Source organism: Bacillus rossius, chromosome 15 (assembly GCF_032445375.1).
Source record: "Bacillus rossius redtenbacheri isolate Brsri chromosome 15, Brsri_v3, whole genome shotgun sequence".
NCBI classification, from domain to species: Eukaryota; Metazoa; Arthropoda; class Insecta; order Phasmatodea; family Bacillidae; genus Bacillus; species Bacillus rossius.
This window is the reverse complement of record NC_086342.1, coordinates 4,411,783-4,431,805: the sequence shown is the minus strand read 5'-3', so window position 1 is coordinate 4,431,805 and position 20,023 is coordinate 4,411,783. Positions and strand designations below refer to the sequence as shown.

Genomic DNA, 20,023 nt, shown 5'->3' with positions numbered 1-20,023 from the left:
AGCTGGCTTGCCTCGCTGTCGCCTCTTCTTGCCGGCTCCTTATATACTGCTGCGTTTCGCATAAGAGCGCCGCGTTTCGACAGTTCTAGGAACATATTTATTTTATCTTTCCCTACCACCGCAGCTGCGCCGTTTATAAATTGGACAGTGTCTATGACGCTGATAACACGGAAGTTAAAATATACAAAACTACGAGTCCTCTTAACCATTTTCCAAAATTCTGCTTCTAATAAAAGAGTTAACAAACTAATTATGTCTTACTTAACACGTAGGCCCTATACGAGGGGGGGGGGGGGGGGGCCGCACAAAAACAGGGTTTTTGTCATAACAAATTCATTTGTTACCCATTTTTTACCGAAATCCTTCAGTTACCTTCAAAGTACTCTCCATTAGATGCGATGCACTTGTCAATTCTTTTCCCCCACTGTTCTAAGCAACTCTGGAATTCTTCAGCTTTGATATCCTCCAGTACCCTCTGCGAAGCTGCTTTTCCCGCCTCCACATAATCAAAACGCTTCCTTTTTTTGGTTTTTCTTCATTATCGGGAACAGGGCAAAGTTGCACGGGGCTAGGTCTGGCGAATACGGAGGGTGGGGAACGATATACCACCCCTGAGAGGCCAAATAACCGTTCACTCGTAAGGCCGCGTGTGTCGTGATGAAGGAACCAGTCACCTGGTCGCCAAAGTTCCGGGCGTTTCCTCAGCTCATCCTCTCGCAAACGTCTTACAACTTCCAAATAAAAACGCTGGTTAACAGTCTGGCCAGGGGGAACCAATTCCCGTTGCACAATTCCACGAACATCAAAAAAGACAATGATCATCGTCTTAACATCGGACCTCACTTGTCTTGCTTTTTTTTTTTTTTGTTTTTGTTTTGTTTGGGGGAGTTGAGAGTTTTCTACTGTCTTGACGCTTGTTTGGTTTCTGGGTCTTACCTGTAACACCAACTCTCATCTCCTGTAAAAAGTTTGGATCACTTTCAATCTCTTTTTTCAAGTCCTGGCTCAAATTCAATCCAATGTTTATTTTTTATTCTGTTTGAGAATGCGGGGAACAAATTTAGCGGCAACACGTCTCATTTGCAAATCCTCAAGTCAAAATCCGTTGGCATGAGCTCCAACTTTCTTCTGAAATTTGGTCGATCGTGAAACTATGATCCCCGTTGATTTTTTGGGCGTATTTTTTCAACGTTATCGTTTCCAGATGTTGAAGGGCACCCAGGACGAACATGGTCTTAAACACTCATCTCACCACGTTTAAAGCACCCAAAACCACTCGGAAACTTGTGTGCGGCTCATAGCATCCTCCTTGGAATCCTGTCGAAGTGTTTGCAATTTTGTTTCCTGTTTGAAAAATCGGAAATGGAAGCTTATCAAACACACTTTTAATCTGCCATAACGACTTCGCAGGTGGAACACGAGAAAAGAGAAAAACAATACTGCGATCAAACGTTAACCAACAAACTGACGTCGTCTGGGCAGCTGTTTAGTGAAGGTATCTACTAACCCCATCTAGCGGGAGAACCCTCTACTACGTCTACGAATGGCAGCACGCTCTCAGTATGGTTTTTTTTTTTGGTCCCCCTTCGTAAAATATTATTTATTGATTTATTCTGTGTGACGAAGTATTCTGTGTGACGAAGTTAACACGTGCTTGCTTTGTCTTCCCCTTAACCACATTAATTTTCTATTATCTACAAAGTACATGTAAACTGATAATAAAACGAAAATACTACATGAATAAGTTAACATAAAATTGTGAGAGATTCTTCCAGTACCTACTCGCCAGTGATGTATGTATAAACAATAAAACTCGGTAACGAGCAAATTCATGTGTTCTCATGTTGTTAATATTGCAAAGCTTATAATTCGAAACTCGTTACGAAATTTAACGTAGAATCCGTTAAAATAATGACAAGTGTCCATAAACTTAGCTGTCAATAAAATAGTCGTTTTTCAAATACTAAAATTTCCGTACGCGAATCGCACATATAATTACTGCACCCGCCACTAGAATTCGCTGCCTGAATCTTAAACGTTGCTTGGCACCATCAAACGAAGATAGGTGTGTGTTTATTCCGATAGCTCAGTGTCCGCAAATCCACGAAGACGGCCGTAAATTCACGAATATCCCTCAATAATTTGTAGCCTGCGTTCTTGGTAAATTAAAGAGGAAAATGTTTAGCAATGTATCATCATTAGTGAAAGTTTTTTTTTCCTTCTCCCCTCCGTACAAAGTTATTAACGTTAAACTTTTATTTCCACGTATTTTGTGCTTGGTAGTCCTGCTACTTATACAGGGGAAGAGAGGGGGGTTGGATACCTGGACAAGTAATGTATACGGTAGATATTACAACCGCTAAAGCTCTACCACGCAAGAGGTGCACTAGTTTGCAAAATGCACGGAAACAGCCAGTAGGTTAGTCATTGCAAACGTAACATAATAATAATAATAATAATAATAAAAATCAATGTGAAAATATTAACTTAGTTATGCGTTAACACCCATAAATTTCGCCCGGTTGTACGTAACGGAGTTGTTTTTTTCTTCTTCCCTTCTCGAACCAGAATAGTTGTCTGAGTATTGGCTCCTGTCTTCAGAATACCCTAGTGAAAATGGACTGACCAGGATGTTATTCCACCGTTCAAAATTACACGAGTCTATTGTTGTGTGTTCTTACAACTGTGGTCCCATCGAAGCCTCACAAAGACGTGCGAATGTTCAGAGACTCACTGGTCGTTAAACGAGTCTCCCCAGTGGGAAGCCTTCTTTTCACAGACGAGAGAGCCAAACTCCCGATCGTGCATCTTCGGTTTTTTTTTTTGGTTCATTGTAACTCATGATAACTATTGATCAATTAGGTTAGGTTAGCTACATTATAAATACTTTAAAACATGGTGGACGGTTGATTTGGTTAGGATAGCTACATTAAAGATACTGTGAAATCATGTAAACGGTTTCCTAGCCCTGGATAGCTACATATTAAAAAGTTATTTGCTAAGCAATCATAATATGATTTTACAGTATTTTTAATGTAGCTAAACTTACCTAATATAACCAACCATTCACAATGTTTTAAAGTATTTATAATGTAGCTAACCTATCCTAATCGACCGAATCGACCGCAAAATTTAATGCCACACCGGTTTATACAAAGAGATAGAACGAAAAAAAAAAAAGCGAGCATGAACTTCGGGGAACTTCGGGTGTGGTTCTCTCGTCTGTGAAATGAAGGCTTCCCCTCCCCAGTCTGCTGTGTTACGTCAACAAGAGATCTCGACTCATTAGGGCACCTGCAGTCTCCCACAACTTTGGCGATATTGGTCAACTGTTCAATATTGACGCGTCAAACCTATTGCAATGCTTTTTTTAAGTATTGATTTACTGCAAACCTTTTATTTTATTGCGAGTGCGCATGTGTGGAATGGTGCGTATTCCCGAGAACTCTCGGCTGTGCTCGCCCTGTTTCCGTATGTAGGTCAGATCGATTGCTGCTGCCCGAAGCAGGGCACGTGCGGCCGTGAAGGGGAGGGAGGGGGGAGGGCTGCTGCCGGTGCATCTACGCAAGTCTTTCCCTCCCCCTTCCCCCACCCCTTCGCCCTCCGGAGCCCCGTGTCTCACCCCTGCGAGTTCAGCCTTGAACCAAATACAGTGCGTCCGTAAGGGACTGCCCCACTTCCAAAGGCATATTATAAAAGTTTAATTTTGACTGTTTACCACAAATCATACATCAAATTGAAGGTAAATTAGACGAGTTTTTTTAAAAATGATCTATGAGCACCTTTAGTTATACAGCACACATACAACACACTCAAATTCTTCCACAGTCGGGTGGAGGCGACGGACTATTGTAATTCCGGTTCTACGCAAGTGACTTATACTTGATATTGCCAGTTAGGAAAACTTTAGCTTGAATTTAACTTAAATAATACTACTATTTTGTATAGTTTTTATTGGATTATTTAGTTATAAAGCGCCTAAAGCGCCCGTTAAAAAATGAGAATAACAAACAATTTAATTTAAAATATTCGAAATATTTATTAAATATCCTATTTATTTTAGTATTGTGCAAATGAAAATTATTTCTTATATATATGACAAAAATATTTAACAAAAAAGTTGTTTTTAATGAAGAACCTCTTGAAAAAACTACATTGCGTGTTAGTTGTATCTGCGGTCATTTAATATTCTTCCTTACTGTTGATTCGATTCAATACACACCAGGATGGCAAACATATTGTCAGTGCTTTTCGTATGAAGGTGCTCAATTGAATATGTATTGTTCTCAACAACATTAACATGCTACAATTAACATTTGCTTTAACATAAATTCGCCATCAATGCAACCCTATCATTCGGCTGGAAAATTGACACAACGGTTGTTGTTAAATTCGTATTTGCAAGTGGAGGTCAACTACTTGAATTATATTAAACAGTTATACGCGGACGAAACGTGGCAAACTAAGCCACGACTTTCTACTTTCACTGGAAAATACTGAAGCTATCGGCCTCGTCAAAATATGACTCTTTGCTCCCCGTGCATGGTATCTATGCCCCACGGACTCGGTAGTAATGGTAGGAGGAACAGGTTAGCAAAGAACAATGAAAATGTCACACTGTAAGTGCATGAAAACAGTGTTCAGTACTAGCAAGTGACGATTAAATTCATGTGTTCTCATGTTGCAAATACACTTACAATTCGAAACTCTGACACGACATTTAACTTAGAAGTGTCTAAAAATAATGCTGAGCGTGATAAATATAGAACGAAAATTGTGCTTTCAACTACATTATCTGGACGCTAATAACACGTAGTTTCCACGCCCGCCGATAGAATTCGCTGCTGGAGCAGCTACGCCAAATATAGAATCATTTGAGTCGAATCGAAATTTAAAAACTATATAATGAAACGGCTTCGATGAAAGCGAAAACGACTTGAAAAAAAATATCACTTCGTTGAAAGGAAATTTTATTTTAACCCTTTCAACCACACACTATTTATTCATAACAAAAAAAAAATTGGTTGTCTATAAAGTCGGTTTACGGACGATAGTTTAACGTGACAACGTCATAACAAAACATTGATGAAATGATTGCATACTTTTATGAATAAAATTGAATCATTTTTATTTTAATAATAAATGAATAAATACTTGAAATTATACTAGTAATCAGATTTTTTAAAATGCAAGAATAATTAACCTTTATTGCCGAAATTGTTGTTGTAATAAGCAATGAAAACCACATTAACTTTTTACTTCACTTTATAACCAGTCGACGAAACAGTTCACGTGTAGATGTAAGTTGTGTGCTGCCGCTGTCTTTTTTCTGCTCGGACGCATAGGCCAATCGAGTGGAAGAGAGATAGATATGGCGCAAGCGTACAATGAGCGTAACGGGACACATCGTAACGGAACAATATGCGTAACGGGACACTTTTTTCGTGCGTGCAGCTGGCGTTCATCGATTTATTAGACGTCACGTCAAAAATACTAAACCGTGGCTTTTATTCGAAGACTATCCACCTTGTTACAATTCACTAAACAGATAATAGGTACTATAAAGTTTCCCCTTTGGCTTGGTGATTTGTTCGCACCATCCACCACAGTAGGCATTCCGTTTCATTCGCGAAATGACTTCTACCAAATGCCGTACACCGTTAGCTAAGATGTTTACACGTAACAAATTTAATCAGAAGTATTGAGAGACCGGAAAAATTCGCGGGTTAAATGAACTTCAGGATAGACTCCAATATCCTCTACACACTCGGGCAAATGCCAACTATACATTGGCTGCTGACTTGTGAGTCGTCTCGACTGGGTAACCTGTGATTAGACACTTCTATGAGTGTGGGGTCTTTTATTGGCCCTCAGTCCTCCAGATTAACAGTGAACCAATGGCAGAAGCCGCACTAAGGTATAATTATTTGAATTTTAGCATAACACGAAATGAACCCGCGAATTTTTCAGGTCTCTGAAGTATTGTGTGTGGTGTCCCTCCCCTGAACGAGTCCTGTGTACGCCACTGGTTCTGTTGCAGGTGGTGCTGGTGTTCATCCTCAGCATAGCGTCTCTCGTCATCTATTTCATCGACGCCTCCAGGTAACGACAGTCACCTGGGAAGCCTACGATTCACTCGTCCTTCTGGACATACCCGAATAATCACGTTGGCAAGCCTTCTTTCAACAGACGAGAGAGCCAAACGCCCGATCGTGCATCTTCGGGTCTTTTTTTTTTTTTGGTTCATTGTAAATAAATATACAATTCATGTTAACTAATGGTCAATTAGGTTTGGTTAGCTACATTATAAATACTTTAAAACACTGTGGACGGTTGATTTGGTTAGGACAGCTACATTAAAGATACTGTAAAATTATGTAAACGGTTTCCTAGCCCTGAATAGCTACATATTAAAAAGTTATTTGCTAAGCAACCATAAAATGATTTTACAGTATTTTTAATGTAGCTATACTTATTTAATATAACCAACCATCACAATGTTTTAAAGTATTTATAATGTAGCTAAGCTATCCTAATCGACCGCAAAATTTAATGCCACAGCGGTTTATACAATGAGAGAGAACGGAAAAAAAGCGAGCATGAACTTCGGGTTTGGCTCTCTCGTCTGTGAAAAGGCTTGCCAACGTGAGTATTCGGGTATGTCCAGAAGGACGAGTGAATCGTAGGCTTCCCACAGTCACCTACGTCTGGTTCCCGTTTTGTTCACACGTGCTCATGGTGTGCTTCAAGCTCTGCCACATTGTCACATATTCGTCCACGAATATATGACAGCAAAGTTAGATGAGTAATATTGGACGAAACATTGTTTTCAATCGAATAAAGTTGGAACCATAACCTCAGACGCATTCAAATCCGCCGCACTATCAAAGTGAAATAGCTCAAAATTTTAAATTTTAACTGCTTTTAAAAATAATAATACACCAGAGTACCGTGTGACAATTTTGAACTTGTTATAATTTGTGCATTAAATTTTTTTCAATTACATTGATACTCTTTGCGTAGTAAAAAGAACGTTTCCTCTGGAAACTTGAATCATACAACTTGTCAAATAAACATGGCCGCTGTAGTGAGGTTTTTAGGTTGTCATAAAACACCCAAACATTACGTGGCCAATTTTACTGGAAGGAGTTCTATGGGAAAGTTTGATATTGTGAAAATAATGTGTTGACGATAGATGAAGTTACAAAACTATCAATGCTTGTGACGTAGGCGTAAATAAATTGGGGAGGGGGGGGGGAAGGTCCGCCCCCGTTGAATTACAAAGGCTTTCTCTGTGAAGGCAATCGTAACTGTCAATCGGGTATGATAAACGTAACAATAAAGCATAAACTGTGTTTTAAGGATTATGTTTTTTGAACATTGTATAGCTTCCCGCCTATTGCGTGCAATAGAGTTGCAAAAATTAGCACAAATATTTTTTTTTCTGTTCTTTCAAAACCATTGAAAATTAAAATCAAAAATATATTGTAGGATGACTTAAACTTAAGTGTAAATTTATACCATATTGTAAAATAAGGTGCAGTATTTATTTTTATATTTTTTCGTAGTTTTTATTATCAATGTTGTGAATTTATTGTAAGTATAATGTAATTTAGTTTTGTTTTGGTTCGTTATTATTAGAGACTGGAAAATTTCGCGAGTTCAATGATCTCCAGGATAGACTCCACGATCCTCTGCCTACTTGGACAAACGGCGCCTGTTCATTGGGTGCTGAATGTTGAGGCGTCTCAAGTGGGTAACTTGTGATTGGATACTTTTTTTTTATCGATTGTCTCTAATTGGCCAAGAGTCCTACATATTAACAGTGAACCAATAGCAGAAGCAGAACAACGGTATAAATATTTGAACTTTAGCATATCACGAAATGAACTCGCGAATTTTCCCGGTCTCTAAGTTATTATAAATATACTACGAGTAGGTATAAAATTTGCATGACATCAATGGGGTCGAACCATGTGTAATGAAAATACGTGTAGGCCTGACCGTCTGATGTCGGTTACAACATGGCGCCCTCTGCAGAAGAGAGGGCGAACATGAACCTGGACGTGCGCGCGCGCATGGCTCGTCTGACGAGGGCTGGTCGCGTGGGTCGCCTAAATACGCCCCTGACAGGTCCGGAGAGCTAAGCTGTGTCGCTCGTTAGCTCGTCCGCAGGTCCTGCCGTCAATTATTCACGCCGTGACCCCCGCTACTGCCGCCATCACCTCTGGTCAATATTCCCCGCGCGACCTTCGCCTGAGCGAAGCGGCCAGCGGCGTGGGAGATCACCCCCCCCCCCCCCCCCCCCCCTTCTCCACCCGGGACTGGTGGTTGAATTGGGAAGCCTTTTCACAGACGAGAGAGCCAAAACCCGAAGTTCATGCTTTTTTTCCCGTATCTTTTATGTAGCTATCCTAACCAAATCAACCGTCCACAATGTTTTAAAGTATTTATAATGTAGCTAACCTAACTTAATTGAACATTAGTATCCTTTTATTAACACCGCCATATTTATTTACAATGAACAAAAAAAAACCGAAGATGCACGATCGGACGTTTGGCTCTCTCGTCTGTGAAAAGGATTCCCGGTTGAATTACACACTCCTTGTTTACTCTCCACAAGTCTCTATCCAAGGAAACTCATCAGAGACCTTAAATAAATATAGTTAAAAAAAACTAAAGAAACATGCTTTTAAAGATTATCAAACTAAAAAGTAAAAAATAATTTTAAAATTAAATTTATGACAATAGTATATAAGCAATACTAGTATAAATGAGAAAAAAACTTGAGGCGCTTTGTGCCATATTTTTTGAATATTAAGCGCCCCATGCTTTTTTCTCATTTATACTAGTATTGCTTATATACTATTGTCATAAATTTAATTTTAAAATTATTTTTTACTTTTTTGGTTTGATAATCTTTAAAAGCATGTTTCTTTAGTTTTTTTAACTATATTTATTTTTAACTTTTTAGTTTGATATTCTTTAAAAGCATGTTTTTTTAGTTTTTTAAACTATATTTATGTATAATTATCATAGGGAAATGGGTTACCGACACTACCTATTACCATCTGAGATAACTATTTGGAGTTGCAACGTCACAAAGAAATGGTAAAGTCTCTACGAATCATTTGCAGTTAGATGTATGGATATAATATTAGAATTTACCGGGGGAAAAAAAAACATTTTTTTTTGGCGTGGCCGGGAGTAGAACTCACGATCTTTGAATCCGAAAGCTGACGTCACAGAAGTCGCGCGCCTTAGACCGCTCGGCTAACGAACGTAATGAAATGGGTGGGACATTTTACTGTGATGAGACACTCACTCTTAGTCGAAAGAGTTACAGACGGACAGACAGAGTTACAGACGGACAGACAAACATACAGGTGAAGCTAATATAAAGCATGTAAAAAAAAGGTTATGTGATCATGTTTACAGTTACAGCTACAGTAACGTTTAAACTTTTTTTTTTAATGTGTAACATCTTAGCTCTCGGTATACGGATGTCGCATGGAACGGAAATGTGTAAACACGGTGCTGCCATCTGTGGCGGATGACGCGAACCGAATTTCAAAAAAAGCAAAACAAAAGGATTTTTTTAAACAAGACAAGACAGTATTTTAACAAAATTGAAAATGAGGCGCAAAAACGGGTTATTTACTTTTTTTAAAAGTATTTTCCGTGAATTCTCGCAGCGGATGCGTGTGATTCGCGTCCAGAAATGCAGTTGCAAACATCATGTGCGTATATTAACTTTATTTGAAAGAATTCTACGTTTAAGTTTAGTTTTTTTAGTGTGTTTGTGACACGGGAACGCGTGAATTTGCTCGTAACTGACGTTAAAGATGTTAAACACGTCAATGGCGAGTACTGCGAGACTCGATCAATTTTTTTTTTTGACGTGACAACGTCTAACAAATCGATAAACGCCGGCTGCACGCACGAAAAAGTATTCCGTAACGCACATTGTCCCGTAACGCTGTGTCCCGTTGCGCTCATTGTACGCTTGCGCCGCATCTATCTCTCTTCCACTCGATTGGAACAACCATCGATTTGACTTTTTCGAGGCACGTTAAACTTGAAACACTGCCATTCGTTTCCTACTTTTCCTATCATCGTCCTATCCTTAACAGAATAACACAGATTGGAAGAAGTTAAATAGCAAACATGTATACAAGTTATAGTTAAAATAATCTCTTCGTTAAAGTAATAAACATATTTGAATTAATGAGTGCAAATAAAAAAAAAATTATCAATTAAATTGTAGATTTCATTTCACTCCTTCTTTGTATCCATACAAAATAGTAATTCAATAAAAATAATGATTACATTTTATTCATAAAAGTGTGCAATCATTTCATCAATGTTTTGTTACGACGTTGTCACGTTAAACTATCGTCCGTAAACCGAATTTACAGACAACCATTTTTTTTTATTTAATTTACATTATCAAAGGGAGGGTACGTGGAAGAATGATCCTGCCTCGCGGCCTAGTCTCTCGTGACGTCCCAGCTTGCTGGTTCCTGGGTGGAAGGGGGAACGGGGGAGCTGAATTGTTGCCCCTTGGAAGGGCAGCCCTTCAGGATTTTTCTGGCAATGGTTCGTTTGTACAGCGACTGGAAGGGCAGCCCATCCAATTTCTGAAAACACGTTTCTTTAAGTGTCTAAATAATCCTGAAAACTTGCCCCTTGGAAGCTCAGTCCTTCAGGATGTTTAAAACAGTAGTGTTTTTGAAAGGTTGTCTGAATTGTTGCCCCTTGGATGGGCAGCCCATCAGGATTTTTCTGACAGTGGTTAGTTTAGGTTAGGTTATGTCACTTTACAAACTAACCACTGTCAGAAAAATCCTGAAGGGCTGCCCTTCCAAGGGGCAACAATGCAGTCGCCCCGGGGGAGCTGCTGGCGATGCGATGTTTAAGAAAGTGTCCACGCCCCTGACTGCAGTGCGAGTGTGCGAGTGTGCGTGTGTGGGTTTGTGTTCGCAGTGACGAGGTGGAGCGGTGCCAGAAGTGGAGCAACAACGTGACTCAGCAGATAGATTTAGCCTTCAATATATTTTTTATGGTGTACTTTTTTATACGAGTAAGTATTCCCCTTTTATTACCAGCAATGCTTATTTAATAGTTAAGCGTTACAATTAAATATATATGTATATAATATGTTTTTGATGTGTAAACATCGAGAAGCCTAAGATGTCCGTAAAGTTCTGTCCCTGCCCGAACACGCCCGAATATCCACCTTCGGCCAACCTCGGGATTTGTTTTATTTTTGCGCAGGAAAAATTAATTCAAATATTAAAAGTGGTCGGTTAGGTTAGCTGCATTAAAACACTTTATAACACTATGGACGGTTAGTTAGGTTAGTATAGCTACATTAAAATAAACTGAGAAATATATATATATATATATATATATAAACATAAACCCGAGGTTGGCCGGAGGGTGAATATTCGGGCGTGTTCTGGCAGGGACAGAACTTTATGTACATCTTAGGCTTCCCGTAAACATCTTAGCTCTCGGCATACGTCTTCCGGTGGGAGTACCTACTGTCGTGAAAATGGAGCGGAAGTCGATGAACGAAAAAAAAAAAAAAAAAAAAATATTTGACACAAAGATGGCGTACTCGCTTGTGGCAACGTAAACCCCTAAATAGTAACTTTCGTAAACATTAGGGTACATACCGTACGTCTTTGTGTGCCAAATGAAGCTTTATTTTTTTACAGTGAAACTACCACGGAACATATTTGGTGAACTAAAATAGTCATAGTAAAAAAAGAAGTAATCGCAAGTTTTAAAATACCTAAGAAAACTGACATAATACATATTATTTTCTAAATTCCCTACCGGCTTAGCAGCACAGTGGTAGACAATGCGCTTGTTAACTTCAAGGGGCGTGGTTCAAATCTCGTCACTGTCAATATTTATTTATTTTTTAAATTACATTAAAGTAAAATAGTATTATTTAATAATACTGAATCATCTCGTTAATGTTTGTTTTTAGAAAGTATTTACAGACTGATTTCAGTCCTTTAAGCAAAAACTGATTATAGATATATATAAACTTATTCTTAGTGTTATAATATTTATTTTAAAATGTTTATAATGTAAATTTTTAAGTAATTTCATAGAAGTATACTTGGAACTTTGCAGAAACTTTATAGTAGTATTAAATCTTTATTTATCACGCTCGGCATTATTTTATGTAATTCTACATCAAATTTTGATGTCCGAATTTTGAAATTCAAGTTTACGTACAACATAAGAACACTTCAATTTTCTCGTTACCGAAGTTAGATGTTTACAAATCACTGGCGGGTACAAATTTTTAAAAATTTAAAAGTTGTGCAATTTATCCGTGGGTTCGCTTCCAGTTGCAATGGTTTCAGTAGCTAATTCTCTCTTGACTCTTAAACTTAAAAAAATGGGTTCGAGAAATAAGTATATACACTTTTCGGCCGTTATATGTATGCTCTATTGCTTGTGTTTCCTAATTATTGACAGTGTTTAATCTTACGATAGAGTACTCAGACACGTCCATTTAGTTGGTATGATATTATTGCTTCCTATTATTCTTTCATGATAAGCGTATCTTCGTGATAGAAAAATATATCTTTGGTGTATTTGTTTTCTTTTGCATTTTAGTAGTTTAATGTTGGCCATGCATGTTTTGTTATGGCTGTAAAAAGGCATTTTCTATTTTTTTGCTCTTGGTTTCGTTCTGATATTACCCAGCTTCCTGTGATATGCTTTGGGAGTACAACGAAGAACAAGTTGGCAGTATAATTCTTCTCGCAGGAAAATAAATTTTTTATTGACCATAATTTTATTTTGACGTGGTGTTCGATTCTAGTGCTACTGCCACCCCAGTCTGTTGTACATTTCCATTTATAATATATGTAAATATTGAAAATACATTTGTCTACAACTGTGGGGCATGCTTTTGTATAATTTGTTTCTTAATTAATGTTTGTCTGGACTGCACACACACTCAAAATATTCCGGCTATTGCCCTGACTATGTATTCAAAGTTTTTTATCAACTTGAAGGGGTGAATTTCTAAAGTTTCTGCTTTTCAGTAAAACACTATCAAATTCCGAAAGTAATTTTTTTGAACATTATTTACCCTGAAAAGAGCGTTTCAAAATTTGTACTGGTTTCTGAGAAGTTACCGTTAGAATGTTAAATTAGTTAGCTTCTGCAAATACACAGTCGTCGCCATGTTGTGCTTCATATTTTGATAGCGTAGCCAAGACACGTTTTCACGAGAGACTGGCCATATGTCGCCACCGCCATACTGTTTACTTGGTACCAGCTGCAACTTGATCCTGTGGTTCTCCAAGATCCTTAGAAATATAGCGTAGCCGAGGCTGTTTTCCAAAAGACAGGGTTATTTACTGTCAGTAGATTACGGCAGGGGCCAAGACAGCTAATTGATTTTCCACATAAATTGTACTGACATTGAACATCCCTGTCTTTTGGTAAACAGCGATATATTCCTAAGGATCTTGGAGAACCATAGGATCAAATGGCAGCTGGTACCAAGTAAACAGCAGGATCAGGTACATCTCTAGTTGAAAACAGCCTTAGCTACGCTATTAAAGCAAAAAATAAATTAATTTACGTCACTACACGAAGCACGGGCAATCACGCCAATCCTTCGTGGAAATCAGTCTCGGCTACGCTAATAACAAATAAAGCACAATATGGCGACGGCCGAGTCATTGCACGGGCAAATGTAACCTATGCGGCAACTTCTCAGAAAGCAGTACGCATATTGAAAACCTCTTCAGGGCGAATAGAGGAACGTCTTTAGTTTATTTTATGTGCGTAAAAGCAACGACTTTAGAAATTTTCTCTTTGTAGGTTCATGTAGTGGCCTAGCATATAATTTTCATGTACTCTTTATTTTGTGTCTGACACTTAAAATGCCAACTTAACGTTCGTCTGCGATTTATTTTTCCTGTCGTCTATATGTCTATAATTTTTAGCATATCTAATTTGAAAAATTAGTTACCAAGATAAATTATTTTATATGTTCTATCAATATATAAAGCTTTTGGTTTTAGTTGTTTTAGTGTTATTTTTTTTTATATTAAAATATGAGCATGTACTAATAATGATTAGGGGCATGTATTTTTCACGAAAAAAAAAAAAAAAAAACTGAACGGCCACTAGACTGCTATAAATTCATTTCGCGACAGAATGTAATCCAAATACGTTTACCAGTTCGCTGCTTCAGTAATTGGGCTGAAGTTTATCTGAAGGACTCTTGAGCCAATGGAAAACACTCAACAAAAGTAGTATCGAATCAAAAGCATCCCAGTTAAAGGGTGTCACGAGTCGGTATAGCCAATGAGCAGGTGTGATTTTCAGGTACATAGAGGATCGTGGAGTTCATCTTAGAGGTAGTTAAAACCGTGAATTATTCCCGTCCCTAGCCACAAAGTATGCTCACACCAGAAGTTTCTTCCTTGTGATTGGCGGCCGTCTGCAGAGAAGCCACGGCCCTATTGGGCCGGGCCAGTCAGGACGCGTTTGATTCCGCTCTGGGTGGCTGTCATTGGTGCGCCGGTATCACTCGTGCTCATGAAAGCAATTAACGAAACACAGATAATGCCAGTGTTGTTAGCTAGAGACCTGTAAAATTCGCTGATTCATGTCGCGATAGGATAGAGTCCAAATACTTTTGACATTATTTTGCTTCAGTGATTGGGCCACAGTTTATCTGAAGGACTCTGGGCCAATGAAAAATCTTTAACAGAAGAATTAGCGAATCACGATCATTCCAGTGAACAGCTGTTACGAGTCTGTAACCAATCAGCAGATGTAATTTGCACGAGTGCGTAGAGGATCATGGAGTCTATCCTTTAGGGATTTGAAATCGCGAACTTTACAGGTCTCTAGTTATTACACACAGCTAGTCTAAACATATAAAAAAAATACATGCCTCTACTAATGATTTACACATTTATATTTGAGAAATCTCATTGTAAACAAAGACATTTTTATCTTTTGTTGCAGTTTATAGCGGCAAGTGACAAATTGTGGTTCATGCTGGAAATGTACTCGTTTGTAGATTATTTCACAATACCCCCATCATTTGTTTCCATTTACTTGGATAGAACGTGGATAGGTGAGTAACTTATTCAAAATAAAAATGGCTAATTTTTATCTTTCACAGAGAGAGACGGTATAATAAAATTAGAATTTAAGTGCGTTATTACACACGGCTACGTATTTTCTATAAATTTCTACAACCACAGCAAATTTTGTGTCTGTAAGAAAAAAAAAATATTTCATTGAAATAGTTGCAAGTCACAAAATTGTAAGGGAAAATAAAGGTTTTACCCTCGATTGTTTCAATGAAAGAATTTTTCTACAGCCACCAAATTCACATTGATTGTAGAACATAATTCAATGAAACAAAATTCAGACACTCAGTGATCCATCTTAAATACTTCTTTTTTATTTTACGGTAAAATTGTTTTCCAGCCTAAAACTTCAAAGACGTATAAACAGACCTGGGAAGCAGTTAAGACCTTAAGTAGTGAAAGGGTTTTCAACTTATTTTGACATTATGATCGTACAGTCAAAGTTTGTCTTTCAAATTTAGACTCATTCTGTATAAAAACGACTCTGTGGTATAATATGGTTGTAAGAAAAACTTATTAAATGGTCGTGAAAAATCCCCGTGACACCTTAACTGGTTCACCACATGTTTGTGAACACCCTGGTAATAATTTATATTAATTAATAAAAATTAAATAGGAAATTTAAATTAGTCACAGATTAAATTCTGATTACAATAATTACACTTTTGATTCTTCTTGTTGAACTATGATCTAGTCTTTAACTTCTTGAGATTAAGGTTGTGTTTCAAATGCCACACCGCCTTTGTTATTTCATGTTCTTGTAATTAGTTTACTTAATTGTTTTGCTCCTCTAATTTTGGGGGTTTGCCAATGATTTTCAATTGAATTCGTTATATAATTATGGCTGATGGTTTTTAATTGGTTTCATCAATTTAAAAACATTTTTTTTTATAAATTTAAATAACCTTAAATTCCAATTAAATTTGTCTTTGTAGATGATGTCACTATGTTAACTATGGAGTTAAGTGAAAGGTCTTAAATCCTGCTAGTTTGAGACTCGGCCATGCCGATTAGCTATTTTTCCGGATCATATAACTTCAATATATTTTTAACGGGAACACCAAAGAGAAATAATATACAGTACATTGGTATTTAAAAAAAAAGTTGTAATAAGTTGCATGTAGGCAGAAAAAATGCATGAGTGTTGGTCTTAAAGTATTTCGGAAATGTACCCGTGACAGGTGATATGTAACCCGCCAGAAGATGGGAAACGCGGAACTAAATGAAAACAAACAGTAACGATAAACTTTGACCGAACAAGAAACTCTGACAGCGCAATAGTCATCCAGAGGTCAAGGTCAGCAGCCATAATTCTCGTGAAAAAAAAGCTGAACGTGAGCGGCAATTGTTGCCGGATTATGGAATGCAGGATCACAACTCCCACTTTGAGATACAAAAAAATTACGCAAATTGTTTTAATTGCAGATTTAAAGTACGACTTACCGTTAACTTAAATCTGATACCTATATTATAAGTACCAATTGATTATAATGAAATATAGGTAAACTTAAGGTGTTTGTTCCTTAGATTAACCTTTGCCCATTTTTGTTACAGACAAACAGTAAAATTTGTTGAGAATATTGTTCCATTCCTTGAAATAACACATACAAGTTATTGTTGATTTTTAATTTTAATTTTAGTTGTGTTGTGTGTTTGAAGGTTTAAGGTTTCTCAGAGCTTTGCGCCTGATGACTGTGCCAGACATTCTGCAGTACCTCAACATCCTCAAGACTTCAAGCTCCATTCGCCTCGCGCAACTCGTGTCCATTTTCATCTCCGTGTGGCTGACAGCAGCTGGCATCATTCACCTGGTGAGCCGACACGTCGCGTGGAACGAAAGTGCAGTTCATTTCCGCAGTATTTTGTTCATGTCAACTGTGGGACTGAAAACTGAAGTGGGAAGAACTGGGTTCGTATAGGAATAGCCCAATTATTTATTTTTTATTGCACAGTTTTATTGACTGCTGATATTTACAACACTAATACATGATCTTGCTTTAAATGTCTACTAATCAATTACTCGCACTCGGTGTCTCATCGCGGTCCGGTCTCTCGGGTTCGTAACAATACATACACCTCTTTAAATAGTTTTTTTTTTGAATGAGTATCCCATTAATGGGTTTGTAAATTTAGGAATATGTACTATTATTGACGTAACAACGTCTAATAAATCTATGAACGCCGGCTGCACGCACGAAGAAGTGTCCCGTTACGCTGTGTCCCGTTACGCTCATTGTACGCTTGCGCCGCATCTATCTCTCTTCCACTCGATTGGAACAACCATCGATTTGACTTTTTCGAGGCACATTAAACTTGAAACACTCCCATTCGTTTCATACTTTTCCTATCATCGTCCTATCCTTAACAGAATAACGCAGATTGGAAGAAGTTAAATAGATATCATGTATAAAATTTATAGTTACAATAATAACTTCGTTAAAGTAATAAACATATTTGAATTAATGAGTGCAATAAAAGTAAATTTATCAATTAAATTGTAGATTTCATTTCACTCCTTCTTTGTATCCATACAAAATAGTGAGAATTCAATAAAAATTAATCAATTTTATTCATTAAAGTATGCAATCATTTCATTAATGCTTTGTTATGACGTCACGTTAAACTATCGTCCGTAAACCGACTTCACAGACAACCAATTTTTTTTATTAGTTTTAATGACTGGCTGTTATTTAAGACAGTAATTAATATAAAACAATTGGGAACCTGATAATGCAGGGATTGGCCACGGAGTGGTAGGTAGTCGTCTCACATCTGAGGAACAGCCGTAGTGCCACAGAATGGATAATTTCGCTGACTGCCGACAACCTTTTCCTGGCGACAGGCTAGGAACTGCTGCTGTGTCCCTTCTGGAGTGAGACCCTACGCGCCAGCTCGCGATCAATAAAAGTAATTAAATTAATACAATATGTTTTATTGTGTGCGTTCAACATCATTATCTTTCCTGGTCATAAGGATACGTGATGACTGGCAGTCTGGCGAGCGACGAGTACTGTCGCTCGCCGCCAGGGGCGCGTGCGTCAGTGGTACCAACCCAGACGCGCACGAACAGCAATGCGGGACGCGAGGACCAAGCTCCCGACCCCGGCATGGTTGAAACTTTCTGCCCCTGACCATCCTTACTTGTCCTGTATCGAACCTGCCTGCCTAATGCTTGCAATAATTTAACCCCGCATGAATGAGCCCTGGGTGTTCCCTGTGTCTCTGCCCTTCTTCGCTGGTTATAGCTAGCCATGGCGTCAATCGCTGCCATGGCTGGCCAGTCCCCGAACAAAGCACGCTACCCGTCATGCATGGTTGAAACCAAGCATGATTAGACGTTAAAAAAAAAAGGCTTTCGGCTCGGGCCTAGCCCTGACCCCTCCCAAACACTCTTGGTTTTAGTTTGGTTAGGGGGGGGGGGGGGAAGTAATTAAATTGCATCGACCATGATCTCAAGATCTCAAATTCACAATGGACGGTGTTTCATCCATTGTGTGGCAAACCTCACTCTTTAAATGTCCGCCGGTTGTACGGCCGTGACACTGAAGGTATCGTTCAGTTATCGCCAAGTCACTTTCGCGGCAATGTAGCGCGTAACTCGTAGCGTGACTAGTGGTTGTTTCCCCTCGCACGCCTTTGATGGAGGAGAGGTTTGCTCACCATTGTTGTGGCCGGGAAAAAGGGGGGGGGGGGGGGGGGAAATCGCAGCAAACCGTTCTTATTTCGTTATTTCATTCTTATTTCTGATTTAGTGTTTTTTTTTTTTTTCATTTATACAGCTACGTAGAATTTAACACTTCAATAATAGTGATTCGCCGAACGCAACGAACTATAAGGACGTAATCTGCATTTATTTGGAGTAAACACACAGCCCACGCATAGTGCCTGTACAACGAAGGACCAATGGCTGGCTACAAAACTGTTCAAATGTAGAATGTCTTGTTTGCGTCTCCCCTCCGGCCAGTCTCTGCACGCGTCCCTTGTTGTAACGGCGGTTGTAGCTCTAGACTTTGCGGGGCCCAGGGCTATTACTTTTTTTTTTTCTGTCCTCCCCTGGAAAATGTGAAAAATGTTATCTTTCAAACATATGTATCCCAACCTGGAACTTAACCTTCGACGATGGGTTCACTATATTTCTACTTGTAACGATTTTTATTAAAAAAAAAAAAATACTAAACAACAAACACAGCAGGTTGACGAGTAACGCTGATCTAAGAATAATACATCTGGTAGGGAAATACAATAAGTGTTTATAAAAGTGCTTTTGCATGACGATTACATTAGAAACATTTATTTCTTCAAGATTTTAACTTGATGTCCCTTATATCTACAAACATATTTCTAACAGTATTTCGACATTCTTTCATGATAAATTATCCTCGGGTCCGTTTCATAAATGCTTAAGATCAAATTTCCGGAATAATAACATCATCATACGTGGAAGTAAAATATTTGGAAGTTTTTCTAATACGAAATAATTAATTGCAATAGGTATTGACCAGCATATTAGGTTACACGATAGTAAGAATGGAAAGCACCGGCGCGGGGTCTCGGGAGACTGCTAGGCCTGCCCGGTCCTGGAGCCACTCCGTAGCGGGACTTACGGCCCGGTGGAAGCCGTGAGTTGGCTGTCGTTTCCTATGCCGCGCTCATTGTAAATATTAGTGCCATGGGCCTCGCAAGGATATATATATATATATATATATATATATATATATATATTTTTGGGGGGGGGGGTGCGGGGGAGACTTCAATTGATTTAGTTGTTGAGGTATATCCATCCCCTGGGAAAAAAGTGGGGGGTCCGGGGTCCACCCCCGAGAGAAAGTTGGGGTTTGAAGGTGCAAAAAAGGTGGTTTTTAGACATTTTT

General features: G+C 38.4%; 1 protein-coding gene across 21 annotated transcripts in view; it reads left to right on the top strand.

Annotated features, from left to right (window-relative positions):
* LOC134539349 (calcium-activated potassium channel slowpoke) overlaps positions 1-20,023 on the top strand; it is a 223,340-nt gene that overhangs the window by 63,918 nt on the left and 139,399 nt on the right. For all 21 annotated transcript variants that reach the window (XM_063381318.1, XM_063381306.1, XM_063381309.1 and 18 more), the window contains exons 2-5: positions 6,041-6,102; positions 10,987-11,083; positions 15,022-15,133; positions 16,812-16,963. In XM_063381318.1, coding sequence (XP_063237388.1) covers positions 6,041-6,102; positions 10,987-11,083; positions 15,022-15,133; positions 16,812-16,963 — 423 coding nt within the window. The remainder of the gene's footprint in view (positions 1-6,040; positions 6,103-10,986; positions 11,084-15,021; positions 15,134-16,811; positions 16,964-20,023) is intronic.